The 20852-nt window shown below is 28.4% G+C and overlaps 5 protein-coding genes and 1 long non-coding RNA gene across 21 annotated transcripts in view; 3 read left to right on the forward strand and 3 right to left on the reverse strand.

Moving 5' to 3' along the window:
• Window positions 1–2939, forward strand: part of LOC124430626 (titin-like) — a 42203-nt gene extending 39264 nt beyond the window's left edge. For both annotated transcript variants that reach the window (XM_046977483.1, XM_046977484.1), the window contains 5 exons: window positions 174–585; window positions 652–1071; window positions 1172–1373; window positions 1528–1722; window positions 1823–2939. In XM_046977483.1, the coding sequence (XP_046833439.1) occupies window positions 174–585; window positions 652–1071; window positions 1172–1373; window positions 1528–1722; window positions 1823–1990 (1397 nt within the window). In that variant the 3' untranslated portion in view covers window positions 1991–2939. The remainder of the gene's footprint in view (window positions 1–173; window positions 586–651; window positions 1072–1171; window positions 1374–1527; window positions 1723–1822) is intronic.
• A 161-nt stretch (window positions 2940–3100) lies between these two features.
• LOC124430627 lies at window positions 3101–4184 on the reverse strand. Its single transcript, XM_046977485.1, has 3 exons — window positions 4046–4184; window positions 3923–3982; window positions 3101–3797 (listed from the first exon to the last, which is right to left on the reverse strand). Exon 3 carries the CDS (start codon window positions 3794–3796, stop codon window positions 3248–3250), a length of 549 nt encoding a protein of 182 aa, XP_046833441.1. The 5' UTR covers window position 3797; window positions 3923–3982; window positions 4046–4184; the 3' UTR covers window positions 3101–3247.
• A 3098-nt stretch (window positions 4185–7282) lies between these two features.
• On the forward strand, window positions 7283–10831 carry LOC124430736 (heparan-sulfate 6-O-sulfotransferase 1). The gene is made up of 4 exons (XM_046977722.1): window positions 7283–8047; window positions 8591–8994; window positions 9408–9587; window positions 10222–10831. Exons 1-4 carry the CDS (start codon window positions 7603–7605, stop codon window positions 10537–10539), a joined length of 1347 nt encoding a protein of 448 aa, XP_046833678.1. The 5' UTR covers window positions 7283–7602; the 3' UTR covers window positions 10540–10831.
• Window positions 10832–14211: 3380 nt separating this feature from the next.
• Window positions 14212–15740, reverse strand: LOC124430656 (SPRY domain-containing protein 7). The gene is made up of 4 exons (XM_046977566.1): window positions 15363–15740; window positions 14691–14968; window positions 14523–14625; window positions 14212–14433 (listed from the first exon to the last, which is right to left on the reverse strand). The coding sequence occupies exons 1-4, from the start codon at window positions 15463–15465 to the stop codon at window positions 14336–14338; spliced, it is 582 nt and encodes a 193-aa protein (XP_046833522.1). The 5' UTR covers window positions 15466–15740; the 3' UTR covers window positions 14212–14335.
• A 306-nt stretch (window positions 15741–16046) lies between these two features.
• LOC124430657 (60S ribosomal protein L35a) lies at window positions 16047–17227 on the reverse strand. Its single transcript, XM_046977568.1, has 4 exons — window positions 17188–17227; window positions 16443–16702; window positions 16211–16369; window positions 16047–16125 (listed from the first exon to the last, which is right to left on the reverse strand). Exons 2-4 carry the CDS (start codon window positions 16698–16700, stop codon window positions 16102–16104), a joined length of 441 nt encoding a protein of 146 aa, XP_046833524.1. The 5' UTR covers window positions 16701–16702; window positions 17188–17227; the 3' UTR covers window positions 16047–16101.
• Window positions 17228–17326: 99 nt separating this feature from the next.
• LOC124430658 overlaps window positions 17327–20852 on the forward strand; it is a 36848-nt gene continuing 33322 nt past the window's right edge. For 10 of the 15 annotated variants that reach the window (XR_006943815.1, XR_006943828.1, XR_006943818.1 and 7 more), the window contains exons 1-2: window positions 17327–17481; window positions 19420–19898. This is a non-coding gene — a long non-coding RNA (uncharacterized LOC124430658). Of the gene's footprint in view, window positions 18865–19419; window positions 19899–20852 lie in introns of all 15 variants that reach the window. The other 5 variants (XR_006943827.1, XR_006943817.1, XR_006943821.1 and 2 more) reach the window with 5 other exon arrangements.

Raw genomic sequence — 20852 nt, forward strand, 5'->3', positions numbered from 1 at the left:
TTAATTAATTATGATAATTATTAATTAAATCTCACCATTGAGTAATATGTCGCATTATGTCTTCATAATGAAACAAATAATGTAGAAAAACTTACAAAAGGTATAATTTCATATTACAAAAATGGATCAATTAAAGATTATCACGATTAAACAAGTTTCGTACTTATTTCCAGGACGATGCATACCATTGTTATGGCTATGCGATGGAAGACCAGATTGCGAAAATCATCAGGATGAGTTTAACTGTGCTGAAAGTTGTGGTAACGATGAATACTTATGTCCTACGGATAAACGATGTATCCCACAAATATGGCGTTGCAATGGATCACCCGATTGCGCTAATGGAGAAGACGAAAAACTTTGCGATTGTTCTTTGAATCAATTCAAATGTCATACCGGTGGATGTGTATCGAAGGAAGAAATTTGCGATGGTATCGAACATTGTCCTGATCATTCCGACGAGTGGGATTGCATTTCTAACTATTCGCTCGATCAAAGAAATAATACTGAAACTAATCAAGAAGAAAACGAAGAGGACAAATCGACGAGACAGCTGAACCACCGAGATACTCTTTTAAAAATAAGGTCAGTTTTCTAAAATATCTTAAAAATAAAAAAAAAATATCCTTAGTTTAACGTGTAATTTAACAGGCAATCCAATGAAGAATATCGATTGGTATGTTCGGATGGTTGGAGCAAAGAATTCAGCGATTCATACTGTCGTTCTCTTGGCTATGCTTCATCTCAGACAACCGATTTTAAAGCATGGGATAAAAGCCAACAAATAGTAAGACTGAAAACTAATCCAAATCATCGCACCCCACTAGTCAGTAATCTTCAACGCGTGGAATTCTGTGTCTCGGAGAAAGTCGTTGAAGTTACGTGCGAAGAATTTTCTTGCGATACGCATTATGTTGATAAAACTATTATGAAACCAGAAGGTGAAACTGCAGATAGTCTTATGCAATGGCCATCCGTAGTAATTTTGAAAGAAGAGGAACATGGTATAACTTGCACAGCAAGTATATTAGGACCTATGCATGCTTTGACCAGTTACTCTTGCGTTTACAAGTAAGAACTTATTCACCTATGATAAATTATTCATTTTTAATTATTTAAACTTGTTAATTTGTCTATTGATATTTAATTGAATTTTTCTGTTAAATTTTAGGTACAGACAAAACGACGGATGGAAATTATTCACAGATGGAAATTTGCTTAGGAGTAATTCTGTCAAGACTATCATTCCATATACACAAGTGAAATATAATCAATTTTTCTATGACAACGATATCGCTTTAATCGAACTCAAAGAACCTTTGATTTTCTCGAAAAATGTTTCTGCCGTTTGCTTACCAACTTATCCTATCGAAGTACGTATTATATATATATATATATATATATATATATATATATATATATATATATATATATATATATATATATACATGAAATTCTTATGAATTAAAATAACTTGTACTTGAAATTAATAAATCATCTAACATTTGATGATACTCTATATTTCAGCCGAACGATGTCTGTGTTAGTGTAGGATGGAGATTCCCAGTTAACGGAGAACTGGATTTACAACAATATAATGAATTCTTGCCAATGCCAATGTATGATTCTAATGAATGTAATACTACCAGCCATTATGCAGGATTTATAACAAAGTATAACATATGTATTGGCTTGTCCAATATGGATAAAGAGCTTTGTTATGTGAGTATTATTTGAATTAAGGAACAAATTATAAAATGTATCAAAAGAAATAAGTAAAAGATTATTTTGAAATTAATGTATGTCGATATCTTACTCGTAGAATGACGAAGGAGCACCTTTAATGTGTGCCAGAGAGTCAGGAAAATGGAAAATTCAAGGTTTACTCAGTCATCATAGTAAATGTTCAAGAGGACATCCTGCAATTTACTCTAGTTTGGAGCCTGCTTTAGATTGGTTACGACATTTGGTTCCTGCTTTGCAAACATAAATTTAAACAACTTATAAGATACGAATACTTTGGAAGTATACAAATAATTGGAAGTTAAAATAATGTTGGTCGTATACTGATCAATGTTAAAAAAAAAAAAAAAAAAAAAAAAGAAGAAGAAACAATTGCTCTGATTTTTTCGAGTATTTGCATACAAAACGCTTACAAAAGTACTTACTCTTCAAAAATTCTCAGCATACAAATGTTTTTTTTTTTTTTTCTTTATTGGAACTTATTTGATGTTCTTTTATGAATCATGTTCCTATTTATACTACAAAGTATGCTCTTAGTATCAGATGGCCATGAAATAATTTCTTTTACAATCGAAAGCACAAATATGCAACATCTATACTAAAAATTAATATCAGTGATTATATAAACTTATATATATATACATACATATATATATATATATATATATATATATATATATATATATATATAACGTGCAGAAGATGTGTAGATTACAAAATCATACTTTGTTTAATATTAAGGAAAATAATATGTAAATACTGTATAAAGTAATTGTTTAATATGGTTAACGTGGTAATAGATTTTTTTTTGCAAGTTAGCAAATTAGGTCTCTTTAAGTATTATACTCTTACGAACACACGCTGCAAGTTTTGCTCGGAAAATATATGAAAGTTATATTAGGTTTGGACCAAAGTCAATCCAATAAGTATGAATATGCATATGAAAGTATTATATTTGTTGAATCATTCTAGATTGTACGAAGACTCTTACGAATACTATAAATCAGAAATAAAAACATTTAACGGAAGAGACCAACGATAATAACATATTAACGATCGATTATATTCGATCGATGATTTGTCTCAGTAATTCTTGCGTAGAATTCCTGAAACGAATGATGAATAAGATTAAACAATAGATAGGGTAAATGTATATATGATTATTGTAATAAAATACATTGTTATTGATACACTAATAATGAAATATGTTCAATAGTGTACAATTTCATTTATGTTCAATAATAATATTATAATGAAACACTTTCATTTATGCATAGGCATCAATGAATTCGTAAGTATTTTTATATTTTAAGCCATGAATAATAAATAAATATATATATATACATATACATATATATATATATATATATATATATATGTATATATATATATGTATATATAAAAGTAATCCTGAACTCGATACCTTTACAATCATCTATGTAACCTCTACTCCAAAGAAACGCAGAAATGCAGAATAAATTAACGGTGTACTAATGTCACTTATCTACTTTTTACTAGTTTCAGCACGTGTAATTTCTTTATCCAAGCTAATCAATGTTTTAGATATACTATCTATCACATCGTTATACATACAGAAGACAGAATGCATATTTTTTGTAAACGCTTCAGCTTCCTCATGTATCTTCAATTGTTTCAAAGATAATTCATTAAGTTTTACAGATAATTCTGGAACATCTTTTAAAGAATCTGTTTCTAAAACTGGCATCAATCCCTGTATTTCATTTAAATATTTATGATTATCAATAATTTCTTGCTCCAGAAGTAGCAATAAATGCAATTTAGCTTCTATGGGCATATCTAATTCTTCCAAAGTTATATCTAAGTGTTTATTCAATTCTGGTAATCGTTTTATAGCCTCATTTATCTTTTCCCTGCCTGATAATGCCGAAGAGATCAATGTATTCGTATGTAAGAGATTATCGGTAATAGATGTTTCTGGTAATGGATCGTCTAGCTGCAATACCTTCCCAAGTCCATAAATCTGCTTTTCCAATTCTAGTATCCTATCTTCCAATAACTTGACAGACGTCATGCTGAAAATGAAACAGTAACTTGTAAAATTTCCTAACAAATTAAAATTATTTTAAAGAAGAGACTAACAGATATAAAATGAGTTAAATTAATAAATATATAAAAAATTATTTAATATATCACTGACCCTGTATATGATTGAGGTTAACTTTCGTATAGATAAGTGTACCGCTTATTCAGAAGAAACCTACGAAATAATCACTACAAAATAATGAATCTAAGAACATTACGATTGAAATATACAACGTACCAATAAATATAGCAGTAAACTTTTACAATAATCTGACAATTTTATAATGACAAATATAACATATTTAAGACTGTTTATCCAATGTTGCTCGACATTGAGACGTTTGACTTGAGCGACAAGTGCGGAAAAAAAATGAACTAAAAACGCGTTAGAATCCTGTCCCTTCTTTCGATTCGTCGTATTGACGCGCGTAAATCGAAAAACTGTGCTGTAAAAACGAGATATGATTGTTAAGTTTTAGATAACAGCAGATACGAAGTCAATACGTATTCCGTAAGAAAAACGAAACGTGCAATTATTTAAATTAGACATTAACGTTTTTCTTATATTCGATTGACGTTACGTGTATTATTTTTTTTTTTGCATCTGTTGTCAATTATTCATAATGGACTAATAATTATGTAACAAGGCAAAGGATAAATCAACACTTAGGTCCTGCAATTTATTTGTTCCTGTCTTATTGTATTATCAATACAAGTATACATTTAGAATATTATTAATATAAAATAATATTAATTATATTTATGTATATAAATATGTGTATGTATACATATAATGTATAAATGGTGTAAACCATTGTGAACACATAGAAACTCTTGATAAACAACGTTTGTAATAATAATGGCGATATACGTAAGGAAAAGAGTGGCAAATTTGAATTATACCCGAGAAATAGAATATTACGATAAAAAAGAGAATAAGTAGATAATATATTTAAAAAAAAATGCTATGTTAAACGTTAATTAATGATTCTCTTATAATTATTACATTATTAAAACGTATTATCACGAATTAAACTATATACTTATAAAAATTAAAAATATTTTGCACCTTATATAAATTCCTATGATTACGATCCTGTGAAACCCAATTGACTCGCCATCTAGTGCCAAAATATAGTTTTAATTATTCCTGACAACATCGTAATATTAATTAATTAGAATTAATTATCAAATCATTACAGTTACCATTTTAATCGATTAAATTATATTGTCGTTAGAACATATCGTAAAACTTATGTAATATATTACATAATATATTATGTAATGTATGATAATATTTATAATACATTATATTTGTATTATTAATTGAGACAAACTTTTCTTATTTAATTACAAAAGAAGAAATATTAATATATTCGATGAAATTTCGAATATATACATGAATATAATTGCTTATCAGAGATAAACCGTTATGTATGTGTGTTTCTATGTACGTTCTATATTTTTTTTTCCGTTTAATTTATCATAACAATTGGATATCAATATTCGATCTTAATATCACCTGTAAGCAACTTTCTCTCTAAAATTTGTCCACCTGTACATATTTGCTCTTCCTTCGAGTAAAGAATTTTAATGATTGACACGATACAATAACATTAAATAACACAAACATATTCTATCAAATGATCAAATGTTTATTATCAATCTCATAATTATAAGATTAAACGATTGAAGATAAAAGAAAAAAAAAAACAAATGAATCTCTTTTGCGCGAAAATAATTTATGTTGTGGAAATACTATATAAGTCGTGCGCATGTGCGTATATGCGAGCTTAGAAGGGATTTATAATATGGTAAGCTCGTAACATCAGTTTACATTAAGCAGCAGTAGCATCACACGAAATTAAATCGTAATTAATAAAGATGACCTAAATTCAATGATAATAACCTATAAAGGATTCTCTCTCTCTCTCTCTCTCTCTCTCTCTTTCTCTCTCTCTTTCTCTCTCTCTCTGCCACCTTACTTAATCATTTAAACAATCTTCAAAATATTTGTACGTTTTATCAATATAATGTTTCTATTTTAAAAGTTATTTATAAAAAAAAAAATGAATCGTCATCTTTGTTATCCATGAAACATTTTGTTTTCCGAAGATAAGACGATATTAATAACAACACCGTAGATCTAATTTTAATCACGAATAAGGTTAATCTGTATTCCAAATTAGATTTTGATAGATAATTAATAGATAATGAGGCCAGATCCTAAGATGAGATCAGATAAAGGAAAGACGTGTGTACAGTGTGTGTGTGTGTGTATATATATATACATATATACATGATACACATATACACACACATATACACCATTTATTAGTTTATCCATGTATATGATATGTAAACGTGAATATGCGTATGCTATTTCAAGATAAGACTATAAAAGCATCGTTTTCAAAGGACTTACGTAATTATAGAACTACGACGTTAGCTACGATCCTTCGCAGTAGGTTTTTTTTACGATTAATTAATTATCGACCTAAAAACCATCGTCTACATACGTAGAGATATAATGAAAAAAAAAGAAAGAGGCTGATAAAAACAGAAAGAGAAAAAATATAAGGAAGAACAAATAATTTATGTTAATAAAACGTATCAACGTTGATCTCGAATCCATTGGCTTATATAATAAGAAAGGGATTAATAAAATTATATATATATATATATATATATATATATATATAATTTATGTTAGACAATATTTCATTCAATTAACGATTATATTAATTACTTTAGTTATACATATAATTACATAATGAAAAAGTTTCGTCAACATTGACGAATTATTCCATAGACATGTATATCATTGATTAACCTTTTCGTATATATGTCATGAATCATTGACGATCTATATCATAGATGTATACACATTTAAATGTCGAATAATAATCATTAATCGAAATAATAATGAAATAATTAATTAATTTAATCGTTAATTAAATGATTGATAATGAAACATTTCGATTATAATCGTTAATTGAATATAGTTCAATGTCGTACATTAAGAAGAAACAATCTTATTCATTTAATTCATGACATTTTATTGTATATTAATTGAATACTCTTGGAGTTCACAAAGTGTTCCGTTTAAAACGTATTACGACAGATACAACAGAGGAACGATCAAATACGACATACATACAATATAGAAATTGGAATGGTATATATGTGTACATTCAAATTTAACATTGTTAAATTTGAAGATATGCAAAAATAAATGTTTTCTTACTAATTGAAAATTGGTCCTATTTAAAATGTTATATTCGAATAAATAGGGAAGTGAAGAAAAAAGAAAATTTTGAAAAAGGTATAAGAAACGTTCATAAAGGTTCCGTTATGAGTTACGTCGTTGGATGAAGGAGCAGAGGCAGCAGATCGTGTATCGAGATAAGTAACGAAGAGGGTGAAGGAGAAGGGGAAGGAGAAGGAGAAGTGGAAAGAGAAAGAAAAAAAGATGAAAAAGAAAAAGCAAAGAGATTTCACGTATAAATATACCACTCCTCTCGAATGTATAGAAAGGGAGCATAGGCGAATGGTCAAGGAAGCGAAGTAAATAAAAGAAAGAAAGAGAGTGAGAGAGAGAGAGAGAGAGAGAGAGAAAAAAAAGAAAAAGAAAAGAAAAGAAAAGCGCGCGCGGATAGTACGTAGTGGGGATAGAAGATCGGAGCCATCTGTCATGGCCGATACTCGGTGCGTGGATGTAGTTTTGGTCGGTCCGTGTCGGCGCGCGGAGCGTCCTACTGCTGGTGTTGCAGTAAAAAAAGATGGGTCGAAATAATGGGCAGACGATTAAGCGAAGAAGGCGTTAGCGATCTGACGATCCTCGTACCGGATGATTTTTTCGATAAGTCCGGGACGATGGAGTCACGGACACGACGAAGTAGATTACGGAGCGTCGTAGGGATATGTCTCTTTCTCGCTTTAACCGGGATCGTATATCTTGGTTACTTTTGTCCGGATCACGTGTGTGCCCTGACTAATCGACAGGACATCAAGGACTCCGCGAGAATTTCAGAGGGTCTCTCTCTTGGAGCACCCGCAGCTGCCTTGTCTTCTGTCTCCATCGAGATTGACAAGAATGGTCTCTTTTCTGTACATCCTGCCTTTAAGCTTCAAAGTATACAAGGAAGCCTTGGCTATGATGATGTCTTTGCCAATGATACTTTTCAATTTGACATCAATGCTCATGACGTCATGGTTTTCCTGCATATTCAAAAGACAGGTAAACCTTCTGTCAGAATTGATAACACTGTGTATACTTATCTTATGCAAACTTGCAAATGTGCTCATTTATTTTATCTATCTTATTCTTAGCCAATATTTCTTTGAAATAGATTCTCTTATTATTGTATCTATCATAGGTTCTACGTTAAGTTATATTTTAGAGCTTAACCATAGATCTCTTTGGCTAAAGGCCAAAGCAATGCAATAGCACATAATAAAACCATGGAAACTTCCCTTCTGACCATTGTGTAGTTACACCTATGCATTATTCATTAGGCATCCTCAAACCTGCAGGTTCTATCTTAGAAAGAAAGAGAATAATTCAACAAAGATGTTGAAGTTGTTTAGTATGCTATAGGCTTATGTCTTCCCTTGATTATCTACAGTCTTTCTTCCCTTATTTTTTTTTTTTTTTTTTCCTATTAAAAAAAAGGATTAAATATACGTATTAATACATATAAGTATAATATTTATGTTGCTATAAAAAAAACATTGATATATTTTATAGCTAATTTGTATTGCTAATGGCTTTCTGTTAAAGGGGGAACATTGTTTGGTAAACATCTAGTAAGAGATCTGGATCTCCAGAGACCATGTTCATGTCAGAGAAGACGTAAGCGCTGCCTTTGTTTCCGTCCAAATCGCAATGAAAATTGGCTTTTTTCTCGGTATTCTACTGGTTGGAAGTGTGGGTTACATGCTGACTGGACTGAATTAACTAGTTGCGTTGATTCTGAGTTGAACAAAATTGAAGGGGAAGGAATTAAACGTAGATATTTTTACATAACTATTATAAGGGATCCTGTTGCACGTTATTTGTCTGAATTTCGACATGTGCAAAGAGGTGCAACATGGAGAGGTGCACGTCATTGGTGTGGAGGAACTCAAGCTAATATACCACAGTGTTATAATGGACCTAGTTGGCAAGGAGTTAGTTTAGAACAGGTGATATTAATATATTAAATAGTAATATTAAAAAACTAAAAGTATATATTCTGCTCATAATATTCAATTATTTGTTACAAGAAAAAAAAAAACCAACTACTAATATTTCATACTTGAAAAAAGCTATAACGTTTTAGAAACATACTTTTACAACACACTTCTTATCTGTTATTTTTCCACTTTATTATTTTGCATAAATACAATACTTGTTAAGTGACCTATTATCATGTTCATGAATTCAAGGTCTTCTAAATAATTGAATAACGGAATGAGTCATTACGTATGAATATTTTATGCTCTAAAATAAAACAAATAGAAAATTTTAATAATGCTGGTATGTTGTTTAACTTTTTATGTTATGATAAAAAATAAGGTTATAGCTCTTTGATAAATCAAAATTATTGTTTGTATAGTTTATGGAGTGCCCATATAATTTGGCAAGCAATCGTCAAACAAGAATGTTGGCTGATTTGTCAATAGTTGGTTGTTACAACTCTACGCTTAGCAGCTTGGACAAGGATCGTCTTATGTTGGCTAGTGCCAAACATAATTTACAATTTATGCCTTTCTTCATGTTGACTGAGTACCAAAAAGTAAGAATTAGAAAGTTAAAATATAAAATTTGCATAAAAGCATGATATTAACAGCATTAACATAATATTGATTTGTCTAAATTATTCTTTTGATATATTTATAATGATACTATAATAATGTAACAGTTTAAATAACAATAATTTATAAGTTTTATATTTCATTTGAATTTTTCGAATCTTCTATCAATTTTTCATTTGCTAGCTGTATTAATTGTATAAAATATAATTTACTTTATTGTTTCATTGTTCATATGAATATTTAAATTTATGCATGTAATATTTCTTAATATCAAAAAATCTTATATATATTTTTCCTTATATATATTTCTATCATTATATAGTTGAATTCATGGGCTTAAAGTTTAGGTAGACTTAAAGTAAATATTTATGTTTCTCTGTTTATCTTTAACATGTGTGAGCCATAAGTGTATTCTGTGTGCTTGTTGCCTTAAAAATCTTTCTCTTGCTTGCAGGTTTATTTTTATTACCAAGTAATAATTTTTCATGCTTTTATGTCATAGTTTTTAATATAATATAAAAAAAAAAAAGGTTTTAATTACAAAACCGTTAATATTATATTAAGTAATGTTTTATGTTAAAGTTAAGATTAATAAATAATTATTAAAAATATTAGGTGGGCCAGTATTCATTTGAAGAAACGTTTGGAATGAGATTTGCTGTTGCCTTCGAACAGCATAATGCCACTCTTAGTGCAGCTACTATGGCCACTCTTAACCCAGAACAATTAGACGCAGTACGTAGACTTAATAAATTGGATCTGGAACTATATGATTTTGCAAAGAAACTTGCATTTCAAAGATTTAGAAGACTCAAAGATCGTGATCCTTATTTTGTGCAACGATTTCAACATCTTGGAGAATTACCCTCTAGACAAAGTGCCACAGAATTTAATTGGGACTCTGTTATTGAAGATACAACAGATAACGAGTAATATGTGAGTATATTGATAAACATTATCGATGCTTCGCATTTGCGAATAAATACAGCGGTTGCACTGGATCTGAGTATCTCAGGGAAATGCCCTTGGAACAGAATGCTTTATATACATATAGTTATCAGGCGCATTTGTTGCGTGAATTTTACCAAAAGTGTTGTAGAATTTTACTTGGACAAGACCAAAGAGAGCTCCAAGAACCTTGGTATTATCCTTGGTACTTTTTCAGTGGTTTCATATAAGAATAGAAGTCAGATAATTATAAAAACAAATAAACAAACAAACTTTATATATTCTTAAAACATTTGCAAACACTCTGTGAAAGCTCTTCCATATATGTATATGGCTAATATAACTTTGCTTATAATGCTGAGAAACAACTATAAAAGTACTGATTTTTCTTCTATATGTGAATATGAATTCATGAATGGGATTGCATCTATATTTGGTAAAACAAATTTTTATAATAGATACACATGTAGAATTTAAACATTTTATGCGTTCAACAGGATTCAAGGGATTTGTACAAAAAAAAATTAGAAATAGAAGTTCTATTTCATTGTGATAAAATCTTTATATCTTTATATATGTGCACTTTAAAATGTAGTTTCAATACTAAGAAAAATCAATTTCTTCAATCATAAAATGATAAAGTTCTATTTTATTTTTATCAGTTTCACACTTGTCTAATACATTTATCTAAAAATATCATTAAGTGTATATCTTTTTGTAAGTAAAAAAATACAAATGTTACATCTTTTTAAATATGGTATTAGGATATGACTGCAAATAATTAGACTCGATTAGATATAAAAGTTTAAAATAAATTGTCTCTCAGTTTAAATACATTTATAAGGAAAACTCTCATATAAGTGAGTAATACTTATGATGTATTTTTAATTAGTGCAGAATTTATGTAAGTACATTTTTATATTTCAAACAATTTAGCTTTTGGCTTAGGGTTGTGACATCTAGTTATTAAGTATATATTTCGAACTATTATTATTATTCCAAAATAATTATTTATCAATTACTTGTAATTATTACAATATTATAATACACACAGGTCTATGTGGAAACAAAAACATTTGATATTATATCGTATAAACATATAACCCTTGGTCCTGAGAACAAAAGAAAGATCTCAAATCATTATGTTTTATTTCTCTTTAGATTCATGAATAGTGTAATAAATTATATTAAAAATTGTATAACATTTTATCAATTTTAGGCATAATAATAATTTTAATTGGTAGTAGAGCTTTTTAATAAATCATATATAGATTATAAATTACTTTTGTAAATATATCAAAAGATATATATATATATATATATATATATATACTTTGTAATTGGATTATTTGCATTGTAAAGGAAATGGTATTAGGTTTATTATAAACAGTTTACATAGTTTTTAAGTGATAAGATTTTTATGAAAGAAATTAGTGACAGAGGCCATACATCTGATAATTATCATGATATTGAATAGTAAATATTTAATTATATAATTATAATAAAATAGCAATTTGATTTAGCATGTAGTATTTCTGATAAAACGATCAAATGGCGTCCAAAACAATGAGTGCAGTCTGGTAGAATTACTTAATATATAATATGCGTAACTTTTAAATAATTTAATGAAATGAAATTATAGATATATTGGTCACTCAAAATAAAATGAAAATCGTGTTAAATTTAATTAATTATTAATAATTACTGCCTAATGAGAATTATGTGCAATACAATTCGCTGGGTTACCATTATAAATATTTCATATCATCCAGTCATAAATTAAATGTAATATATCTTATACCTTTTTAGCAAATATTTTATATATCATTAAGGCATAGGTTGCAAGGGCTCTCTTGGATATATTAATGTTGGTCTCTCGAATGAACACAATATTCCTATAATAAAAAAAAAAAAGGAAAAAAAAAAGAAAATGAAATAAAATAAAATAAAAAAAAAAAAAAATACTAGAAAACCAGTGCCATGAAATTGCTATTTTACACATTATAAATATGTCTATAAAAAATACATAAATTAATGTTTAATGGAATTAAATCAAGCATAGCTAGAGATAATAGTTGCCATCAACAATAATGAATTGTAAATTTGTGTGAAGTGTATTTTACAATATGATTTTTTCATAATATGAGTCATATACAGAGTCACACATGAGTAAGAAAGGTTGAGTGACATACAACGATTTCTTGGTTTTTTTTTTATTTCTTTTTTTAAATTTAGATTTCATTAATATCAATTTTAATTTAGCTAGATATAACTCTGTATATAGCTCTGACTTAAGTTATTACAAAAGCACATTGTTTTCAATCGAATGACCTACTAAAATACATAATAATTTATAGAAATACATAAATATGTAATTTGCATAAAAATAATGTTAAGGACCAAAGATTAACTATGTTTTGCAAGAATTTAAAATGCTTGCAGCACAATCATAAAAACAACCTTTTACATGTGACACAATAAATGCTCATTATATGTACAGTAAGCAGAAAACAAATTTAATGCAAGGTTGCATTTAATATCTAAATGCATCGAAGAATTTATCCCATTATAATACAAATAATTAATTCTATATTACTGTGTATAAACAAAGTTATTTCTTATCGATGTTTGGGATAATTATAACATTCAATGATTGTGTCACATAATATTAGAATGAAAAAATTAATGACAAATTTTATTAGTTTCCTCAATTTTGGGAAATGTAATATTTTATTAATTGCCTTTCGACTAATGTCTTACATTTCTTTGTAATTGTAACAAGATTTAGTATACTATGTTAAGAATACCAATTAAGGTTAAAATCTTTTGTGCATTACTCTGGATTGTTAATTATTTTTAATATTTATGTAATTATATATAAAGATACGCATATATACTCAATATATTAGTTTCGATCAAAAATTAGCTTTAATGTTTTAAATTTTTGGTATCTAAATATGTTATGAATTTATTATCAATGAAGAAAGCCATGACACTAGCCCATTAAAGCAAATAAGAATAGGCCTAAGATGTTGGTATTTTATTAATAATGTCAGTGTAAATAGCATCATATCGTTACTTCATTACAAATCAATAATTATACGTAAAGACGCGTGTAAACATGATACACATACATATGTAAATAATTTCGTGTGTGCAGTAAATAAAACATCATTAATAATAATTAATGATCAATCTATTATTGTACGATTACATATATACATGAGGCATACATATATATTGTTATTATGATTTATTAAACTCTCTGTTGCTATACAACCAAATTGGAAGTTTAGTAACAGTAATAAATATGGAATATATGTATACCAAGTTTAAGTATACTGCTGACTTTGTCTCTAAAATGAATGTTGTAAACTTTTTAATTTTAATAAAACTAAGAAGGTCTCAACAAATTGTATAGATTTACTTATAATACAATTATTAAACTATTAATATACTCGCGAGATAAAAAAAAGAAAACTGTAAGTATTAGACAAAATGTTTATTTTGCAGTTGCTAATTAAATTTTATATATATATATATATATATATATATATATATATATATATATATATATACACACACACACATATATATATATTACATTATAATAAAGATTTCTTATTCATGTTATTATATATAATCTTTAACTGCAAATAGAATTATATATAATTATAGCAACATTTGTTCGCATTTAGAATAGACAAAATTTATTTTGAATGAACAATTTAAAACTGTCTGATAATTAGCCATTTCAACATTATTCACATTGTGTGTGTTGCTAGAGTAATGATTGTTCTACCATTATTTTTTCAAAACCCATTGGTGGAGGATGAGTAAAATTATCCAGAATTAAATCTAGTATAGCTCCGTCGTCAACTGAAAATTTTTTCACAATATAAATTTTATAATATAAAATAATAATATTAACCATTGTAAAATTTTATAAAGATAGAATTGAAACAGACCATAAAGCACAGGGTAAATGGTTCCTTTGATACCAATAATTGGGGCTTCCAAAGATTTTCCATTTACATAAAAATTTAATTCTACATGATCATAGGAGACTCCCTAAAAGATTACAGATTATTTTTGTACTATCGTTCTTTACAAATAATATAATTTATAATTCTTACAACAATATCTCCTTCTTGAACAGGATTTTGAATCTTATGCAATTCTTGTTGATTATGTCTTAAAATGCCATCGGAATTAAGAGCCCAACTTTCACTGTCACTTCCTCCGATTGCGGTATTAAGATTTGTAGATTTGTTAGCTAATCCAATGGCCCATATTCCACTCTGTTGTACTTTAACTTCAAAATAACTCTTGCTTTGGGCAAGAGGTGCATTTGTTAAGGCACCACCACGTCCGCAAACTCTTAAACCTTTTCTGACTATAACTACTTCATGCCCTGAGAATTCAAATCATGTAACTGTATCAGGATAATAATGAAATTGAGAAAACATATTCCTTTGTAATAATCTTCTTACAGGAGTCACACTTAATACAATTGTGATGATACTCCAAATCAATATTCATTGTTATTTTCTTTTCTTTTTTTTTTTTTTTTTTTTTTTTTTTTTTTATGTATATATATATTTTTTTTTTATAATCTCAATTGCTTTGATATTTATTATTGATAAAATATCTTATAGACGACATACTTCAAACGTAATATTAAAATTTAAATATAATACATACTATTTTGACAGATGTCAAAGAAAAGATTAATAAATACGTAGATACATTTTCTACAAGTGATCAGATTTACTTGAAAGATTTCTCTGCGAAAAAATGACGGTTACCCATATGAGTAGTATCCAAACTAATCGGATTTGGTTCTCTCTTTGGAATTTGGGTTGTCGTGAATCCAATACCATCAAAACAATTTCTCAGACAGCAAAACATCTTTTCTTTTTTTTTTTTGTTTTAACCTTTCGACCGATCTATTCAAAAAAGTAAACACAACATCGTATCATTCGCACGAGGAAAACATTAATTTTTCCTCCACTAAAGGTAATTTATACAAATTTTTCTTCACTCTTAATCACTTTATTACACGAGAAATGACGAGGAGATCGTTAAATAAAAAGAGCACAGTGTTTTGTAGAAAATTAGCAGGTACTTTTATACTCCGAAACTTCGTGCGACTTATTCAAAACTTGTATGTGTAGTAACAAAATGGCTTCCCTATTGACACATTTAATCGATATTTTACTCGTTCTTTCTAATTCTTATTAGATTTTTATATAACAATAAAAGAAATAGAGAAAAAAGAAATTGAAAATAATTTCTCTTCGATACGAATTAAAATTCATTTATAATGAGAAATTATTTACTATGTTATAATGTAAGACAAATTGAAGGTTAAGTTTTAGAATATTTTCGTTCGTACAATTCTAACACGTGTATCGCGAAATTTTAATTATAATTTCTCAAATAAGATAGATTTATTTATTAGGAAGGAAAATATAAATAATATTACAAAGTTATAAACCAAATTGGTATTTATTTATTTATTTATTTATTTATTTATGTATGAACTTATATTCGGCTAGGATACAGCATCTGTAAATAGAATGAAAGAAAAATGTGTATATCTATTAAGAAATTTAGGATCTATAATTTATATTTTTAAGAAATATATACTTACAATCCTAATGCGGTGACCCATAGCTTTGGCTGGTAAATTTCTCTTAAACTTAGCACGAACTGAACCACTAGTACCATGAGGACGTGTTACTTTACCCCAAATAGCTCTTACTTTTGTCTTTTTTGTTGTCTTTCCAGGAACAGGTGTCCTATTCTTGGCCTGGAAAAATAAATATTCATAGCTACATATCCTTATTGATCAGATTATAATATTCTTATATCGCTACACTCACTTTGTATACATAAACACATTTCTTTCCAATATAGAAATCGGAATCACTTTTTGTTCTAGCGCCTTCAACCTTTAAAAGGGCAGTATGTTCGTGTTGATTACGAAGACCACGCTTGTAACCAGTAAAAATAGCTTTTGCATAAAGACGTCCATGTCTCTTAAAAGGCCTCTTTTTCAAAGGTACAGGTTCTGAAGCCTTTTCTATTGGCTTCTTTGGTGCCTTTGTTTTAGATTTTGGAGTTGCAACTGTGTCCGCCATTTCTGTGAAAAATATATCACAATAAAGAAAATACACAGAGTGATATAAATTTTATTTATATATTATATATATATTGAAGATTTACACAAGTATAAACTTTTTTTTTTTTTTTGGTTGAAACTCGTTAGATTGAGTTTTTTGAAGATTCTACTATGTATGAAATTAATGTATTATTTTTTTTTTTTTTTGTAACAATAAAGAGACAAAATGAAATCTATAAAAATATTATTTTATGATAGAAGATCAAATTATTATTTCACATGTTTTTTTTATGTTATATATCAAAGACACACACAAACACTCGTAACGTGTACGTATTTCGAATCTATCGAGATCGAAAGATCTTTTGCAAAATGTTATTAAATAAAATTTGAAATTGCACGTTAACTTAACATCAAACAAAATCTCATTATTATTTATCTATTTTTTTCATTAATTACAGATATTTTTATAAATAATTACAGAAGCACATAGGGAAGAAACGTACCGGATATTTATCATGGACTAAAAGAAACAGGAAACTCTGGCCCTCTGGCGAAGATGATATCTTTAACAAACATTTGATTTTACCGACCGAACGAATATGTTTAAACTATAGATGTCGCTAAAGGTTTATTTCTTGTAACAGTCCTAAAGAACTATTTTGCGCAATTGGCGGATTAAGTGCTATCTCTTTCTTCAAGTTCTACAAGATTTTCAGATTAGTTTCTTTTTAATATCATACATTTCGATGTTTTTGAAAATTATCTACAACGCATATAACAATGTGCCTACATAGAAAGTAAGTACGTTAACAATGCGATATTTAATTCGTTTTATAGTTTTTTCTTTTTTCTATTTTTTTGCCTTTTTTTCTTTTTTTGTTGTTGTATATAACCCCATAAATTCTTTGTGATTTGACCGAACGAACATTCGTCGTATTATTTTATATTTTGATTTAAGTTAGTATGTGGTTGCTATTAATGAAATATTCGACAATTATTACGAATATATATCTATATCATAAACAATCGAACAATATATAACAGTATTAAAAAATAACGTATTATCGAGAACAAAGAATTTGTAATAATTCATAGCTATTATGACAAACAATGCATACATTAAAGTGCCTCCTACTGTCATACGAATAATATAATTTAATTTTGTATAATATTACGAGGTTTGTTCATTGTAGTGGAACTATAGAATATTACAACGAATGGTAGAAGGAAATTTGGTTGGTAATAATTTCTATTTATTGATCGTTCAAGTTATAGATACAAAAGGGTATCGGGAGATAGGTTTTACAGTACTTTCACCATTTTTTTCATCGTTATTTTCTATCGCTCTCAAGGTTGTTACGAGCAAATTCGAAATCGAGTATTCCGCTTCGCGAAGCGTGCAAATTATCCGATGCAGAATGTATACCACGCCTGCGTATAGAATCTACCGCATTTCGTGCTTTACCTTCGGTTACGATCCTTTCCGTTTCGTAAATGGTCACGATGGAAAAGATCGTTCTTTCATTATCTCTTTTGCTTATCGATAAATTTATCGTCGATAAATGTATTTACTCGTTTCCTTTGAAGATTTATTGATATACGATATTATTTAACGATGTCAAAAAATAATTCCTTTAACCTTTTGATCAGCCGATAAGTAGATTACAATTAATAATAGTTTTAGTAGTATCTACTACGTTAATCATCGATTATACAATTTCCAAAATAATGACTCTCATTTAAGTTAAACGTTCATTCATATGTAATGTAATATTTAAAGAAGAAAAGATCATTAATCTCTCTTTCTTTCTCTTTTGTCGAAAATTGATTAAATTTATTAATTTTCATGGAAAATTTATTAGTATAAAATTATATTTAACAATTTGAAGAAATAATTTTTATAACTTTTCGATCAGTCAATAAATAGATACCATTAAAAATAATTTTAGTATTTACTACGTAAGTCATCAATTTCGGTTATATCGAAGTAATATATATATATATATAAAAAAAAAAAAAAAAAAAAAAAAAAAGGAAAAATGGCCGCGATTTTAGCCCACATTAAACGTCCGTCCGGTGCAATATAATATTTCAAGAAGAAAAGCTCACGAAGGAGAAAATAAAATCGCGGTATGCTGCCACCAAAACGTTTGGATTTATTTCACGCGACCTCGAAGCAGGTAGGAGATTTATGTTAGGCGTTTTCAACCCTCGGTTCACCCTCGTACTTCTCGCTTCACCCTTCATCTCCCTTTTCTCTCATTCTCCTTCTACCATATCGTGTTCCCCTCCTTAGCGTTTCCTCTTTCTCTCATCCTACTGTGTCGAGATCACGCAGAGAAAAATAAGAGATGGCGGAATTCCCGAGAATTATCGAGAGGATGAATGTGTTCGTTGGTACTCTCTCGGTGAATTTCGTTCAGCGTCGTTTCCGTCGACTAAACGAGTCCGGAAACATGCTAGGCATTGTTTCCTCACTGGCTAATGATTTAAGCGAGGGATTCTTTTTCTTTCCTTTATTTTCTTTTTTTTTTTTCTTTTCTTTTCTTTCTTGTTTTCGTCAGTGAACCAACCGTTCCTGATCATCGTCATTATCGATGCCGCCGCGAACATGATTCCACTGTAGAGAGATTGTTATTTAAAAAAAAAAAAAAAAAAAAAAAAAATCATTACGGACGATCTCGATGATAACGATCCTACGAAATTCTAATAAAAGTACTATACTTTAATTTCAGGATTGTGTCAGGAGATGAACCAGAGCGATGGATTATTTATCGGGACATCTCTCGTTCCGTTCTTCTCATTCCATTCTTCTTCTCCTCATCCCTTATTTCTCAAAGCTCCGTGCGTCATCCGGCGTCTCCCCGGGGATGCAGGAAACAATGTCATCTATCTTCCAGCGTGATCCACGTCCGGTGCATCATGCTGGAATTACCGGTACTAATACACACTATGCTATCGTATAGCCAAGACCATACAAGGTATTCACGTATGTGATCTGCCAGCCAACCTAGATCCATGATCTATCTACTTATCTATCGTACGCTTATCCGCATTCCTTGTTTCAGGATCTAAGGTTAACATTTACATCCCCGATAGGAGATCCTTACCTAACTAAAATTATAACACGAAATCGATCAGTTTTCGTTTTCTTTCATCTTTTATAACTTTTTATTGTTACTCTAATGTCATTTCGACATTTGTATAGAACATCGTAAGTATTTTCAAAATAGGATTTTATATTTTTCAAAGATCATAAGGGCAACAATCATTGTGCGACTATAAAAGAATAAGTCTGTTTCAATTGATCATTCTTATTGATTATTCTTATTTCTTATATTCTTATTTATTCTTATTCTTTATTTTTTTTTTTTTTCATTCTTGTGCGCTTGTATTTTTTCTTTTTTTTTTTTTATATTTAACTTTTCTATTTTCTGACTTTGGTTTAGGCGAATATATTAGACTGTTTTTTGTATTTCTTTCTTTTTTTCTTCTTTTCTTTTTTTTTCTTTTTTTTATATATTGTTTCTGACAGAGTAATGTTTTAAAATGTAATCTCATAAAAAGTAAGGTTTCAATTTGCATTTAATGCGTCTTATAATAAATACAACTAAAAGTATTTTGTTAACGTTCATGAAATAGATTTTATTCTACTATAGTAATGATCATGTTTATTTCTCTCTCTCTCTCTCTCTCTCTCTCTCTCTCTCTCTATCTCTCTCTCTCTCTCTGTACATATATATATATATATATATATATATATATATATATATATATCTTTGCATTGTAGTATGATCAATGTTAGAATTCTATCTTATTTGTATTTTTTACTCGACTCTCGTACTTTTCACACCTTATTCTCTTTTTCTGTAGTATACGAGGCGAGAAGAAATCCTTAGGGAATCGTATGATACAGCTATATATATATATATATATATATATATATATATATATATAAATATATATATATATACCATAAGTGTATCGTGGTTGGCTCCATGAAATAAAAATATACAAGTTTTATTACGCTATGATAAATCGAGTAATCGTAGCAAAAGAATTTTTTCACTATGGTGATGGGTAGATACTACTTTTCTTCCTTACTCTCATTCACCTTTTGTTTATTTTACATATATATACATATATGTATATCCATTCTTCTTTCTTT

The sequence above is a fragment of the Vespa crabro genome, chromosome 19 (assembly GCF_910589235.1).
Source record: "Vespa crabro chromosome 19, iyVesCrab1.2, whole genome shotgun sequence".
Taxonomy (NCBI): Eukaryota; Metazoa; Arthropoda; class Insecta; order Hymenoptera; family Vespidae; genus Vespa; species Vespa crabro.

Bases quoted from the DNA above. Each gene is read 5' to 3' on its own strand.
- LOC124430657 (XM_046977568.1), bottom strand. From the start codon at position 16,700: ATGGCGGACACAGTTGCAACTCCAAAATCTAAAACAAAGGCACCAAAG. The intron at 16,370-16,442 runs GTGAGTGTAGCG...TTATTTTTCCAG, and splicing joins AATGTGTTTATGTATACAAA to GCCAAGAATAGGACACCTGT. The intron at 16,126-16,210 runs GTAAGTATATAT...TTCTATTTACAG, and splicing joins TGGGTCACCGCATTAGGATT to ATGCTGTATCCTAGCCGAAT.
- LOC124430656 (XM_046977566.1), bottom strand. From the start codon at position 15,465: ATGTTTTGCTGTCTGAGAAATTGTTTTGATGGTATTGGATTCACGACA. The intron at 14,626-14,690 runs GTAAGAATTATA...GTAATCTTTTAG, and splicing joins TTCAAGAAGGAGATATTGTT to GGAGTCTCCTATGATCATGT. The intron at 14,434-14,522 runs GTCTGTTTCAAT...AAAAATTTTCAG, and splicing joins CATTTACCCTGTGCTTTATG to TTGACGACGGAGCTATACTA.
- LOC124430627 (XM_046977485.1), bottom strand. From the start codon at position 3,796: ATGACGTCTGTCAAGTTATTGGAAGATAGGATACTAGAATTGGAAAAG.
- LOC124430736 (XM_046977722.1), top strand. From the start codon at position 7,603: ATGGGCAGACGATTAAGCGAAGAAGGCGTTAGCGATCTGACGATCCTC. The intron at 8,048-8,590 runs GTAAACCTTCTG...TTTCTGTTAAAG, and splicing joins CCTGCATATTCAAAAGACAG to GGGGAACATTGTTTGGTAAA. The intron at 9,588-10,221 runs GTAAGAATTAGA...TAAAAATATTAG, and splicing joins TGTTGACTGAGTACCAAAAA to GTGGGCCAGTATTCATTTGA.